Source organism: Rhopalosiphum padi, chromosome 2 (genome assembly GCF_020882245.1).
Source record: "Rhopalosiphum padi isolate XX-2018 chromosome 2, ASM2088224v1, whole genome shotgun sequence".
In the NCBI taxonomy this organism is placed as follows: domain Eukaryota; kingdom Metazoa; phylum Arthropoda; class Insecta; order Hemiptera; family Aphididae; genus Rhopalosiphum; species Rhopalosiphum padi.
Genome location: NC_083598.1, coordinates 56,033,192 through 56,047,537, shown reverse-complemented (window position 1 = coordinate 56,047,537; position 14,346 = coordinate 56,033,192). Strand labels below are relative to the sequence as shown.

Here is a 14,346-nt window from a genome sequence, read left to right as displayed (position 1 = left end):
AATTATTTATACTTATACTTTTAGATTCTGAACGGAGTGATTAATGTATTGATTTTACAATGATGTGTGTTTTTTTTATTTTTGTAGTTTTGTAGTTGCATTATTTTTCAAATGGGATTATTTATCATTGAATTTAAATTTATTATTTAACATATTCATTATAGTGATTTACTCAATGACGAGGTACACTTGACAGTGAAGCGGTTACCTACTTCTCTAGCTTTATTTTTTAAATAAATAATTTTAAATTAACAGAAAGTAAAATAATCTCTATGGTATATTGGTAACTATGTATAAAATAAACAACTGTCTTTTATTATTATTTATCTAAAGGTTCATTCCAGTTTAATTAGTCTTGACTTAATAAGCATTTTCAGAGAGATTTTTAGAGTGATATACCAATTATGCATTATTTAATTATTTCATTTTTACTTGGCGTTATTGTCATGTATGGGATATTCAAAAGGAAACATATTTGTAAAGTATTATATCGTATTTTACAGAATTACCTGAAAGCGATTATTTACTATGATAAAATATATAAGAATACGGAAGTACAAGTAGATTTAACGGCAGTGAAAGATACTGTATATTATATTGATAATAAAACATTAAAAGAAGAATTTGAAAGAATGAAAGAAAAAAATTTAGTATTGGAAAAAAGATTGACAGAATTATCAGGTAATAATTGTTATAAATGATGGATAATATTAATTGTTATTATGCAAATATCTTATATGATTAATATTATATAGATATGGTCAGACACGGCGAAGAAAAACAAATATCGTCAATGTCGAGATGTCTACAAGTACCTTTTAAACAATATTATTTAAATTATTTAATTGAAAGTTCATCTTTATATATACTTTTAAGGACTTATGTCCGTTAAACTGTAGTTTATAAGTAATAAAAAAAAAATATGATTTTACGAAATGTTAGTGGGACATATTATAAACAAAATAATAAATCATTTTTATTTCGATTTCAGTTGCGTCAATATGAGGAATCTGTGCAATGCTTGCACGACAAGGTTGACAAATTGTATAAAGACCAGAGGACAGTAACAGAGACGATTGACGATAAATTAAGGAGACTCGTGTGCGAAATTGCATCAATAAAGAGTTGTTACTATACGTCGTATTCGATGTTTCACGATTTTGAAAAAAAATTGACTTCTATAAAAAGTAATTGACAGTTGATAATCTACGATATTAGTATACATTATTTTTACTTTAAAAACACATATGTGCTATATGCCACACGTTTTATTTGCTTAGGTGATACTGAAAATTCGATTAGGAAGTGTAGATCACTGAAATCGTGGAACGAAACCCTAGAAAGTAATACATTTCTATTAAACGTCTTTATGATATATTAATCAATATTATTTTTACTACACATGATTTTGTATGTTTTTGTACACAGGAGATGTAATGAAGAATACTTTAAACATCAGTGCATTGTCGTTGGAGTTGGCTAGTTGCCATGAATTTGGGTCAACTAGAATGCCCTCCCCCGATAACCACGGTTGCAGTCGACCAGATACATTCGGAGTTTCGGTGGTGAGCAATAATAAGTTTTCGGTGCCGAAACCACCGGATATGAATTTGGTACCAACGACACCATTTCCCCCACCCCCACCACCGGCTCCTAAAGCGGCACGGAATATGCCAAAACCTATGAACACAGCCACCGGTGAAAAAGTATACTATCGCATTCCGATCACGACGGACATTTTAAAATCCGTTGTGCTTAAACCGCCCGGCGAGAGGAATCGCAAACACTGAACTTTTCCCTAAATAGTTTTAAGTTGCATTGCGCAAAAACGATGACGTTATAAAACGCGTCATATTGTTAGTTTATTTTTGATTGTTTATTTACCTATGTTATTTATGTATAAAATAAAATTGTTAATACCATAAAAGTGTATACCGATGTTCTACTCAATGTTTTTAAATTTAACGTATAATACCGATTTTACACGATTATACTTATCTAAAACACCACAGATGCCAATCGGAAATATCAATTGTTTTCAACATCCCTCATTCTACGATATATGCAGAATGTTTGTTCATACGCGTGTTTGAATAATATCACTTCATCCAATAGGCGATCACTGTAGCAAACAATATTTTGTACAGTTGTAGTCAATATATAGTAATTATGACTTTTCTTATGAACTATCTTTTAATTTACTATTTGATATTATTCATTAATCATTATAATTATGATTTTACGACGGTCATTTTAGTTGTAATTATATTTTTTAGATTCTGAACGGAGTGATGAATGCATTAATTTTACAATGATGTGTGTGTTTTTTTTATGTCTGTCATTACGTCTTGGAGTAGTAATAGTACTTTGATTTTTGCCTTAAGCCCAAAATAATGGAAAAACGGGAATTTTTACGCAAAACAAGTTTTTGCTAAAATCAATTTTTTTATTCTACTGTAACTAAAAAACTAATCCTTGTAAATACTTGAAATTTTTACCAGATATTTATATTAACGTTATATATTTACGATTAAATTTTCAAAATATTTTGTCTTTTTTAAAGCTATTTATAGACAATTGAAATTTTCGAGTTTTCTAAATATTTTTTCTTAAAATACCTATAAAAAAAATTTGGCTTCCAAAAGATCTTTAAAATTGAATACAAGGTTTATTATAAGTTGTGCTTATCGTAGTAAAAAAAAATCAAAAATAGTTCATCACAAGTTTTGTTTATAAGCATTTAAAGTTCAAATGTTTACGAAATATATCAAAATCGTAAAAATTTACAAGGAATTTTGAAGTTGAAAATTCGTAAAATTTTTGTGATTTATACCTAAGGTTACAAAACTCAATATAAGGTTATCCAAAAGTTTTCCTTCAAGTAACTGTAAAATAAATTCTAACGACAACAATTTAGAAACATTTTTATGAGCGTATGAAATTTAATTTTTCACGAAATCGAGTAAAATAATTTTATATCACAATTTAAATATAGGTAATAATATAATATATCCTACTAATTATCCTAAACTGACAAATCATCTCCGTTCAGAATCGTTTTTCGTATACAATGATACTTGTCATTGCATTCATATTTAACACATCCATTATAGTGACCTACTCTCCATCTCTACTATATAGCAGAGCGATACCCACTTGCCAACCCCTTTTTTTTTACATTCTATTATATTTGTATGGTTATATTTGTAGGTAGGTATATATAGATTGCGCTAATATAACAACTACTAATTAGATTTCTGTGTGTTTTTCACTTTTAGGTGCTTACACAATCTATAAATGGGCAAATAGACTATATTTAATGACTGCCCAGTGCCCAATCTATTGTAATCAGGAAGATGAGCAGTAAAATATTAATATATATATATATATATATATATATTATAAATCTGTTCAGTTTTTTTTTCGTAAGAATTAAAAGTTTTTTTTAAAATTATATTCGTAAAGTCTTCACAATGTTAACAACCAATTCACCACGGATCATAGTCATGACTCATAGTGGTTTAGTTCATGACTTATGAACAATATTTTCTACCAACGAGTATTGAGTATTGTCGTATCACTCACACGAATGAATACGCGTTAACACTTGAAACGTCTTACCCTTGTACGCTCTTAGTCAATGACCATATTTGAAATATAATTCAGCCAGAACTGTCACTTTTTAACGAGATACAATGATATACGTTTATTATTTAATGTACGTTCCTTTAGAACTTATGATCATATGATATTTATACACCAGCCCTATAAACTATTAAGTCAGGGACCTTATGACCATATGATACGTATATCCCGGTTCTGTAAGGACTTTTAAAGGTAAGGACGCCGAACAATTAACAACAGTATAACTCAAAATATAGCTGTCAGAAACACTTTTATTGTAAGACAAACAAACACACAATATATATATATATATAAGTTGATATTCAAGCCACGATAATAGCACACACTTATTGATCGATTTCTCCGTCTTTGCTTTCTGCACGACAGCGACCGGTCTCCCTGTGTTTGCGTTATTGTGGTCTTAAATGGTATATATTATGTTGCCACTCCAGAAGATCTTACTACATCGGTTCGACCTACTTTAAAGTTTAATTACTCACTAATTTAAAATATATTTCTATGTACATTTTATGAAATAATATTAATAACCGTACGGCAGTGTGCCAGTGTTAAAGACAGTTATGCGCCCACGAATTTTCAACTGGAGGGGATGTTATCTTATAATAAGTAATCGTACAATTTAGCGAATTACGAGGGCAGAATGAAAGACGCAAGTAACATTCCAGTGAACCAAAAGCCTTGCCATCTCGTTATCTTAAACGCACTGTTTGAATAGTTCAAAACAATGAGATGCAAATATTGTACGTATCCCGCAAACGTAAAAACACAGAAACGTGTTTAATAAAAACTACGAGTACAATATTGATTTCTCGTATACATCATAAAGACGTAACTTTTGAAGTATATTAATTTCTAAATTAAATTAAATTTGTGTTTAGTCCAAGTGCACCATGCTTGCGAATCAACGTTATGGTCAACATTTGTAGATTAATTTTTATTATATTACCTGTTTATACCGCGAATGGCGAATCTATTTACATTGTTTTACGGTAAGGTGGTATCGATTCAAATGTTATTAACGATAATATAATGTGGTATTTAAATAGATTATCTTAACAATAAAATTGAATTAATTATTTTTATAAATGTAGTTTTCGTCAAAATTTAAATCAACGTGTGTACCGTTATACTAATAGTAAAATCAAAATTGCTTTAATAGAAATATCGAAAAACATATCATGAATTACTTGCTATATTTAATGATATAAGATGTCAGATCTTCTTGATCAGAATCGTTTTTCGTATACAATGATATTTCATTGGATTCAAATCGTCCATTTACAGTTAAATACACTACCACATTTAAACTGATGTATATATGCATTTAAATTAAATACATTATTATAGAACATTGCATTTGAATAATTTTATCTTATATATCTACCGGTTGATCCGTTGATCGAATAAACCAGTGTTTTATAAATTATACATTTTTATTTTGTATATAACAACGTGAACAACTATATTATGTACACTTAATAAACATAACCTAACTTGATAAATATAACACAGTTAATCGATAAAAGTATATTGTTTATAAAATATGTACAATTATGTATACGAGTACAAATATATAAATACAAATCGGGTTTGAAGTCATAATTTGGCTATCCATACACGTCGTTGTCTCACAGAGTCTGTCAAGTCACCATAATAACAGCATAGGCTACTATAATATTTCATATCGAACTTGAGAATTCGCTTAATATAATATAAATGATATTTATTAATATTATTTTAATAATTAAATAAATACAATGATTTTTTGTAAAAGTTAAATCAAATTACCATAGTACTAAAAGTAAAGAAACTATCTTATTGCAATATAAATTTATTATAAAATACTCATAGAAATATTGACTGATGGATGGGTTATATATCACTCAGAATTGTTTTTGGTATACAATGATATATCAGTTAATTAAAGTTTAATTCATTCATTACAGTGACTCACTTGTCTTCGATATCTAGTGTATGAAAGAGTGGTATCCACTTGCCCCTTTTTTATTACTATTAATTACATTACTCCATATTCTCAAAACAATCAGTTAACCGAAAAAAAATATAAAATAAATTATAATCTACTTAGAAAAGCCATCTGCACTGTATGTATGCACTTTTCAGATAAACATTTTTATATATTTCAATTTCAATTTAAATCAATTAGGTTAGGTTAGGAGATTTAATAAATTGACGTTGGAATGGTGTTTGTAGACTTCCACCCCGCCTTAATTATAATATTATTCTTAGTCATTTACAAATTTAAATGAGGTTCTTGTACGTCACTAATTTAAGTAAGATTATTTTGTAGAAAAACTATATTTTTAATGTTGATTATTTCATGTTATTTTTGTAAAATATCTACTTTATCTTAAACGAAACAAAGTTAAGTGTATTTACATCAACAGTGATTCAAATGATAATTTCAAATTTTGATTTTTAATTTTTATTTAAGTATTCATTATTATAAAACCTAGTTGTATAGTTGAATAAATTATTTATGAAAATATTCTATTTTCTAGTCACAACATACCTCAGATTTTAGTCAGATGTTTTATTGAAAAAAATTATATAAAATATATATATATTGTCTATTTACTTGGGTGTAGGTATAATCAAATATATTTTTGGATATTTTAATTTAATAATATTATTTTATTAATGTTATATTATTTTTATAATGTATTAAATTCCGAACGATACTAGATCATATAAATGCGATTTATCTGTAATAATTATGATGAATATAACTACAAATCTGTTATTAAATTCAAAACCTAATTTAATTTTCAAACAGTGCTGATAAGTTTCTTCCCGTAAATATTATATTTATCGAAATTATACTAATTTTTTGTTGTCATGCTTACTTAATATGCATGTTGTATACATTTTGAATAAAAATTCTTTCAAAAATACCATTTTACCAAAGTAATTTTGTATTATTAAGCCCAACGATGTTTTTAAGTAACGAGAAAATGATTAAAGGTATATAAACATTATAAACCAATTTTGAAATAAGGTTACCGTGATATATATAAAAAAAAACAAAACATGTATAATGTGCTTAGTATTTTATTTGTTTTTTTTCGTAAAGAGAACTTGATTCCTTCTGATTTTTTAATTAATATAATAATAAAGTAAACACAGTGCTTTAAATTCTAAAAACAATATTTAATCGGGTAGTTTGGTTCTTAGTTGTATTTACTTTTTATTATACCATATGCCCTTTCAGCGATCATGATACAAGGGACATGACTGTAGGCACTTGTAATCAATGGCATAACAGATCGACCTACGACTCGCAAATTAGAAATACCAATCACGTTCAATTCACTGTCAACAACAGCATCTGTGTCAGTTTCAACTCCCATACGACACGATCCGGCAGTACTTGATGTTGTAGACATCATGTATTTTAGTAAGCACTCCCAGTGCTCATCGGTTTTTTTGCTATATTTTGCACATCCGTCAAGATCAATATCTTCTAATCTCGCGTTTACTAACTTCATTCCATCAGATTTTTCAATTTTGGACAATAATTTGATGGCTGCGAGGAAACTTTTTACATCATTTTTCTCCGTCAACATATTGCCAACAATAATCGGATTGTCCAATGGGTTCTTACTTCTTAAAAGAATTTTGCTGGTACTTTGTGCGTTTATCAGTGATATTGTGAAAATAGAAATAGCACGTTCGTAATTCAATTTAGCATACACCGATAACATGGTATCACTAAATCCAAATATCGCTTTTAGTTGGCATAACTTAGAATAAGTGTTTTTGGGTATGTAATATTGATAAACTTCAACATCAGCAAATGAAGATCCAGATATTCCAGTATTTAAAAATCCTCCAAAACTCAAACCGTTAGGTCTACTTAAGAGTCCCGAATGTCTAGACAAGTATTTGAATGCAATTTCTTCTTCTGTTTGATTGCAAACAATTGATTTGTCGTAGGACATAACAAAACCAGTAAACACTGGAGTAATTAGGAAGTTCTGTCCTACTTTTAAGTCTTTGACTACTGGGACTTCCATTTCGGACAAATGCTTCTTAGGCCCAATACCTGAAGCCAACAATATCTGAGCAGAACCAACAGCCCCAGCACAAAGTAAGACTTCCATGTTGGATTTCAGTGTAAGAATTTGACCGTATTTCGTTTGTAGTTCAACTCCAGTTGCTTTCATTGTTGTTTTATCTACTAAAACCTTTGTAACTCTAGTATATTTCATTACTTTCAAGTTTTCACGGCCGAAAACTGGGCTTAAATATGCCTTAGCGGTGTTCATAGATCTACCATTCTTGATTATACCTTGCATTGAAACAAATCCAACTTCAATATCTTTTTGGTTAATATCACTTTGTTTTTTACAACCAATATGTTCAAAACCAGAACATACGACTTTTTCTAAAACACTTACTTCAGTTTTTCGGAATTTGCTTACGGGGATAAGTCCACATTTTCCATAAATAGTAGTGTTTGTTTCGGTTTTTGTAATCGAACGAACTTTTTCAACCTTTTTAAAGTAAGTCTCCGTTGTATTGTACGACCAATTTTTCAAACCCCTTTTAACAAGTGAATTATAGAGCTGTTCACTTCCTCTAACATAAATTTGAGGACTTGTAGTACTACTTCCTCCTAGACATTTTCCTTTGTGTAGTTTCATATTACCACCAATTCCAAATCCAGTTGTACTATCTGGTTGTATTTTGTATTGCCAGTCTGCATCACTATTTAATGACCTATCCCATAAATTAGGAATTTGAGTTACAGGGAAGGGGTCTCCACCGGCTTCAATTAATAATATTTTCCATTTGATATTTTCAGATAACTTGTTTGCAAGAACGCATCCCGCATTACCACCACCGACTATGATAAAATCGAATGTTTCGCTGTTTATGACATAACGCGTAGAGTCTTGTGGATATATAATATCATCCATAAGTGTATAACGTTGGTAATCTAATTGGTTTAAGACTTCTCCTATTATACCAACTGCATTTAGACCTCTATCAAATCTGAACTTCTGATATGTATTCAAATATTCATACACCGATACTTCATCGTCCGATGATTCTTGTTCTTCACTATCATCATCATCATCATCATCATCAATATCATCAGATTTAACATTCTTATCTTTAATAACCACTATTTTATTATTTTCATTATATGTATTCCCAGATTTTTCATCTTTATCTTTAACAACCACTATTTTATTATTTTCATTATATTTATTCTCAGATTTTTCATTTTTATCTTTAACAACCACTATTTTATTATTTTCATTATATTTATTTTCAGATTTTTCATTTTTATAGTTAATAACCTTTATTTTATCATTTCCATTGTTGTTAACATTCTCCTCAGTTTGTTTAACAATTACCTTACTATTTTCGTCACTATTTTCGTCTGAAGATTTTGATTCATCTGATTTATTAATATCGCGTCTATGAGCAGTACTATATTGTTGAATATGTCTTGACTTAGTTGTTTTGCTTAAGTTATTAATTTGATGACCATTAGTATTCTTGTTTATTTGATTCTTATTATCTGATGTAAATTGATATTGTCCAGATGTTTTAACATTTGTGACGCCTACTTTTTGGTCGTTTTCAATATCATCATTAATTTCATTATCTTCACGACCGTATTCACCGGCTTCCACAACATTATTTGATGTTTTAAGTTGATTAATTTTACGTTTCATTGAATTAGTTTTTCTTGTTTGATACAATCTTCCCATAGTTTGTCGACCAGTGTTTTGTTGCTTATTATTACTTATATTACTGTTTACTGATGTGTATCTATTATACTGTTGTGAATTTCCATTAATACTTCTTAAACCATCTGAACTTACGATATTCTGTGAATTACCGTTTGAATAATATACATTTCCATTGTTTTGTACTTGAGACGTTTGGCTATTGATAGACCTACTAACGCTGCTACCAGTACTATATTGTCCACCAGTACTATATTGTCCATCAGTTTGATAAGACGTATATGTTTGACTTCCACCAATTAGTGTGGTACTCAAGAGTCCTAATCGGACAGCTTCTTCTTCAGTTAATAAGCTAGTTGTTGTTGTTGTCATTGTGTTTGCCACGTATCCTGTTGGTATTGACAGAAATATATTTCCGTTGACACCCACGGTGTTTGTTCTCGTCGTAATTGTTGTACTACCAATTTGCTGGTTTTGCTGTAACGATTGTTGAAAGCCATTACTTGTAGATCTTGTCGTAGCAGACTTAATAATTTTGTTCGCGATTACAGGAATAATCTTTTTTCTTAAGATCTTTGTAGCCGTTTTTTTTATTGTTTTCTTAATTTTTTTCGAAAGAGCACGACTTTGTACGAAGGTTTGTAATTTCCGTGTTGATTGAGTATCTCTGTAATTTAAGTCCTCACAACTTTCATCGTTGTACTCACTGCTGTCTTCTTGAGAGTTTGTGCTTATTTTTTTAAGACCTTTTTCAAGGTCTTCAATTTTAACCTTTGAATTTAATACATTGAACTTTGATGAAGCTCTAACAGTAGTTGAGGAAGAACTACTAGTTGAGCATGAGTTGACTGATACTTTTTTATGTTTTGGTTTACTCCAGTAACATGTTCCATTGCAAAGCCTAAAACAATAAATTTAATATTAAACATATTTATAATTTATTGTTAAAATAATTATTGTTTTATATAAATAATTTCAACTGAGTATTTAGAGTATAATATGTAAAAAAACATAATTATGTTACATAGTTGAATTTTTTAAATAATTTGTATATTTTAGATCAAATATCAATAACACTACATCATATGAAAATTTTTAATTAACTATGTTAGATATTTAACGAAAAGCTATGTGTATTGGTTTTACCAAGATGTGTTTTTTTTTTGTTTTAAGTCGATTCTTGGAGCAGTAAAGAAGTAAACGGTTTCTGATATAAATTAGTGATAGTTGGTACTTTGGAAAGTTAAAATTACAAAAGTATTGGAATATTTACGAAATATAAATATTCGACAAAATCGATATAATGTTCCTTTACTGTAAATATAAATAGGAGATGAATAATCATAGCTCCTTGAAATTTTAGTATTCATATAAATATTTTTTAAACATGATGTAATTGTTAATTGTCGATATATTTTTAATTTTTCTAAATTTTTATAAAGATGTATAAAAAAATATTTAAAATATTAACAATCATTAAAATGTATTAAAAAATTGATGTTATGTTATCAACAGACAACTAAAAATATCTAGATAATAAATTCAGTTGTTATTAAAAGTATATTCTTATAAAACCTTTTATCTTCATTGTACTTATGTGAAAATAGTTTCATACTGATTGATTTAATTAAGTATTTAGTATGCTAGTTATTATTTATTGTTTAAAGTAACATATATATGTAAATAATAGCTGGGTTTTTTTTATAATAAATTAAATTATCAATATTTTTGTTAAATTTAGAATTTATTGTTTTTTTTAAATGTTTAATAAGTACATGAAAATTATAAATTACTTAGTATATTTTAATTATAGGGACACCTGACAAATGGTAATATAATGCAACCTCTGTCTTAAAATGATTAATGTTTTATTATAAAAATGTATATTACCTCACATAATACATGGATGATTTAATATTGAAAATATTTAATAACATGTTATGTGTTTTTTAAAAATTAGAACTACATTAGTAATGTATGTTTTTTACTTAAGAGGGCAGATGCGTTTATTATATTATAGTATCTAAGCGTATTGTATGTGTTTATAATGTATACAAATAATAACTACAGGAGATAGATCTATACAATTCTATTAAAATCCGTGCAGGAAATAGATGATTATTTAAAAATTATTTACAATTGTATTGTTTTTTGAAATGAATGTTATTCTTCATAAGATTTATTAATTTATTTTATAAATTATCAACTGATTTCAGAAATATATTTTTGTTTTGATTTTAGCATAAGAAAATAATTTGAATTGGAAATGGATTAGTTTTAAAAAGACTATTTATTTTTGTAGATTTTAGTTTATTCATCGAAAATTAGGATACACATGAGATAGTATAAAATATGTATTGCAATCATATTTTTAGTATATTTTACACTAGTTTTTTTTAAATAAGCATTTTAAAAACATATATATATATATTTGTTTTAATCATCCAATGAAAATTATTTTAGTATTTTAAAAATATAATTAACTTACTGAATAGCCAAGCCGATGATAATTAAAGAACGAAGCAAATGACCCATTGTCATTTTTGAGGATGACAATACTAATACTTAAAATCGTGGGTATTGCAGGTATTTATAGCACTTTACTGAATTAAATGTAATTATTTTAACAGTTGTCCATACGCACATTTTATGTAAATATGTCCATTTGGGTGTTGACAATAAAAATAAAAAAAAAGATTAATGCACATCATTAAACGGACGAAAGTCGAAAGAATGATTAATGTGTTTTATCAGGTTTTTCTAAGTGTTACGTAGAAAAAAACAGTTGTAGTGAAACAAATCCGTCGCAAACCATTCCGAGTTGTATATCGATTGATTTGTGAAACGAATGAGTAAATAATGAACAGGATTTTCTACAAATACAAATGAAGTATTGAAGTGCCTAAATTAATTAAGTATCGTATTATTTAATTGTTTTGCACATCAGCAATAAATAAAAAAAAACAGTCTTATTGTTATATACGTATTTTAATGTATTCGTCTGGTGTGTGTATAACGTTTGAATAAATGTCGTTCTCTTGTCGTTTTTATATTAAAGTTAGTCGATAAAAATGCGTGAACGCTAAACATTCTTTAATGGAATTTATTCAATATCGTCCTATGCTCTTATTACTACGTATATAGGTATGTGTTTAGTGTTTACATATTATCACTTAATAAAAAGGGCCCTGTTTATTTTTCAGATAATATATTGTCATAAATAACAACATGTGAGTAATTTTTCCCACGACTAATGTTTGCATCGATGGGGAAAGAAATGCTTTTCGTTGGTCTACAATGGTTAAGAATCGAATAAGTACCCATTATAAGACTAAATATATCCGAAGGAAATAAATTTTAGGTGAAAACATTTTATGACTGCGATCCCAACACTGATCTTTTCCTAAAATTCCTCGGTAACCTTCAACATAAACTCTTTTTGTAGTGTTATTTTAACGTACTATATCATGTACATATATCTGATCAGTTAAATGGTTTTCAAAGTTAAACATGTTAGCTGATAATATATATTATATATATTTAAGTTTATATTTTGTTACAAATTAGTAATTATAAATTAATCTATATTATTATGCACAATATTGACATATCACCAATGTAATAAATGTGTACAAAGTTTATTAAGTTTTATTATATTCAACATACAAATTTTATACACATCTTATGCCAAACATTTTATCATGCACAAAATTATTATTTTTTTCTTTTAATTGAAATTGCATACTATCTAGATTTTACTTTTATATCAATGCAATTTGCAGAGTAAACTTTGAATATATATTATAATATAATATTGAATTATGTATAATTATATTCCATGCTTTACATTTTATATTTAACTAAAACAGTGTTTTGCAAATTTATTAATTATTATCTCGCTACTCAGTTTTGCTTAATAAAGTTGCTAAATTATTAATATTTTTATTAAAACATAAAACTATTTTTTATTTTTACAGTACCTAATTTTATCAGTACATAAAGTAATAATGCTATAAAATTTATAACATAAATAGCGTATTTGAAGAAGTCACTCATTAGTACGTCAATTTAAAAAAAAGTTATTTTTCAATTAAATGATTACCTTCGTCAAAGTTATTCATTAAAAATTAAGTGTCCATATTTTTTCATTGATTACTTTTAGGAGGAGATTAAAAATATAACACATTATAAAATATAGATAATATTATAACCAACTATTACCGACTATTTTTTTGTGATTTTATTAATCTTATTATCACTAGTCAATATTATACTTATGTTCATTAAAATTGTTTAAATATTGATCTTTATAATAATTTGATTTGATGTCTTACTATGATAATAAGGTTTTATGTTCAGTGCGGAGGTCATATTATAAAGTTTCAAATTTATGGATCCTATGAAAATATTTGTACTATTCTTATTAACTGCTGCAAGATTTTCACAATATACCCGTTTTAGTATATAAATAACAGAATACCCATTTCATGTTGTTATTTCATAAAGTGGAAATAATGAATTTTCGTGTAATTAATTACTATAGGTTTATTTTTACTTACAGATGAAATCAGTACGTACGAACGTTTCAGGAAAAGTTTTAAAAAAAAGTTTTAATGAAACACTGTAACATAAGAATTTCTGGTTTAATATTAACTGTTAATGACTGGTGACGGTCAATGTAATAATTTACGTTGACTCTATTGTATATCAATTGTTTAGATAAGCGTATACGTAAAGATAATTCTTCATTTACCGTCTATTGGCTAGTATACGTGATTGGACTTGCATTCTACGTGGCTTAATTAATATTATCAAGCACACGGCGTTGTGGATACGCAATTAAACGTACATGGCTACTATGACATTAATTTTAAAAACCGGCGCAACGGGATTGATGTAACGCACGAACACGATTTGGATATATATAGTAGCGAGAGAAAATCAATTTTGTTAATTTTTATATAATATTCCATAC

At 27.5% G+C, this 14,346-nt stretch overlaps 2 protein-coding genes across 2 annotated transcripts; one reads left to right on the top strand and one right to left on the bottom strand.

Annotated features, from left to right (window-relative positions):
* Nucleotides 1-188: 188 nt before the first annotated feature.
* LOC132921690 (WASP homolog-associated protein with actin, membranes and microtubules-like) lies at nt 189-1,931 on the top strand. The gene is made up of 5 exons (XM_060984851.1): nt 189-681; nt 756-811; nt 992-1,187; nt 1,281-1,343; nt 1,429-1,931. The coding sequence occupies exons 1-5, from the start codon at nt 405-407 to the stop codon at nt 1,788-1,790; spliced, it is 954 nt and encodes a 317-aa protein (XP_060840834.1). The 5' UTR covers nt 189-404; the 3' UTR covers nt 1,791-1,931.
* A 4,768-nt stretch (nt 1,932-6,699) lies between these two features.
* LOC132919317 (uncharacterized) lies at nt 6,700-11,989 on the bottom strand. Its single transcript, XM_060980824.1, has 2 exons — nt 11,860-11,989; nt 6,700-10,272 (listed from the first exon to the last, which is right to left on the bottom strand). The coding sequence occupies exons 1-2, from the start codon at nt 11,910-11,912 to the stop codon at nt 6,837-6,839; spliced, it is 3,489 nt and encodes a 1,162-aa protein (XP_060836807.1). The 5' UTR covers nt 11,913-11,989; the 3' UTR covers nt 6,700-6,836.
* Between the last annotated feature and the right edge of the window lie 2,357 nt (nt 11,990-14,346).

What these genes read in the sequence shown, in the direction of transcription:
- LOC132921690 (XM_060984851.1), top strand. Translation starts at nt 405, where the DNA reads ATGCATTATTTAATTATTTCATTTTTACTTGGCGTTATTGTCATGTAT. An exon ending in CAATGTCGAGATGTCTACAA is followed by an intron (nt 812 to 991) that starts GTACCTTTTAAA and finishes TTTCGATTTCAG; the next exon opens with TTGCGTCAATATGAGGAATC. An exon ending in GTGGAACGAAACCCTAGAAA is followed by an intron (nt 1,344 to 1,428) that starts GTAATACATTTC and finishes TTTTGTACACAG; the next exon opens with GAGATGTAATGAAGAATACT.
- LOC132919317 (XM_060980824.1), bottom strand. Translation starts at nt 11,912, where the DNA reads ATGACAATGGGTCATTTGCTTCGTTCTTTAATTATCATCGGCTTGGCT. An exon ending in ATCATCGGCTTGGCTATTCA is followed by an intron (nt 10,273 to 11,859) that starts GTAAGTTAATTA and finishes TTATTGTTTTAG; the next exon opens with GCTTTGCAATGGAACATGTT.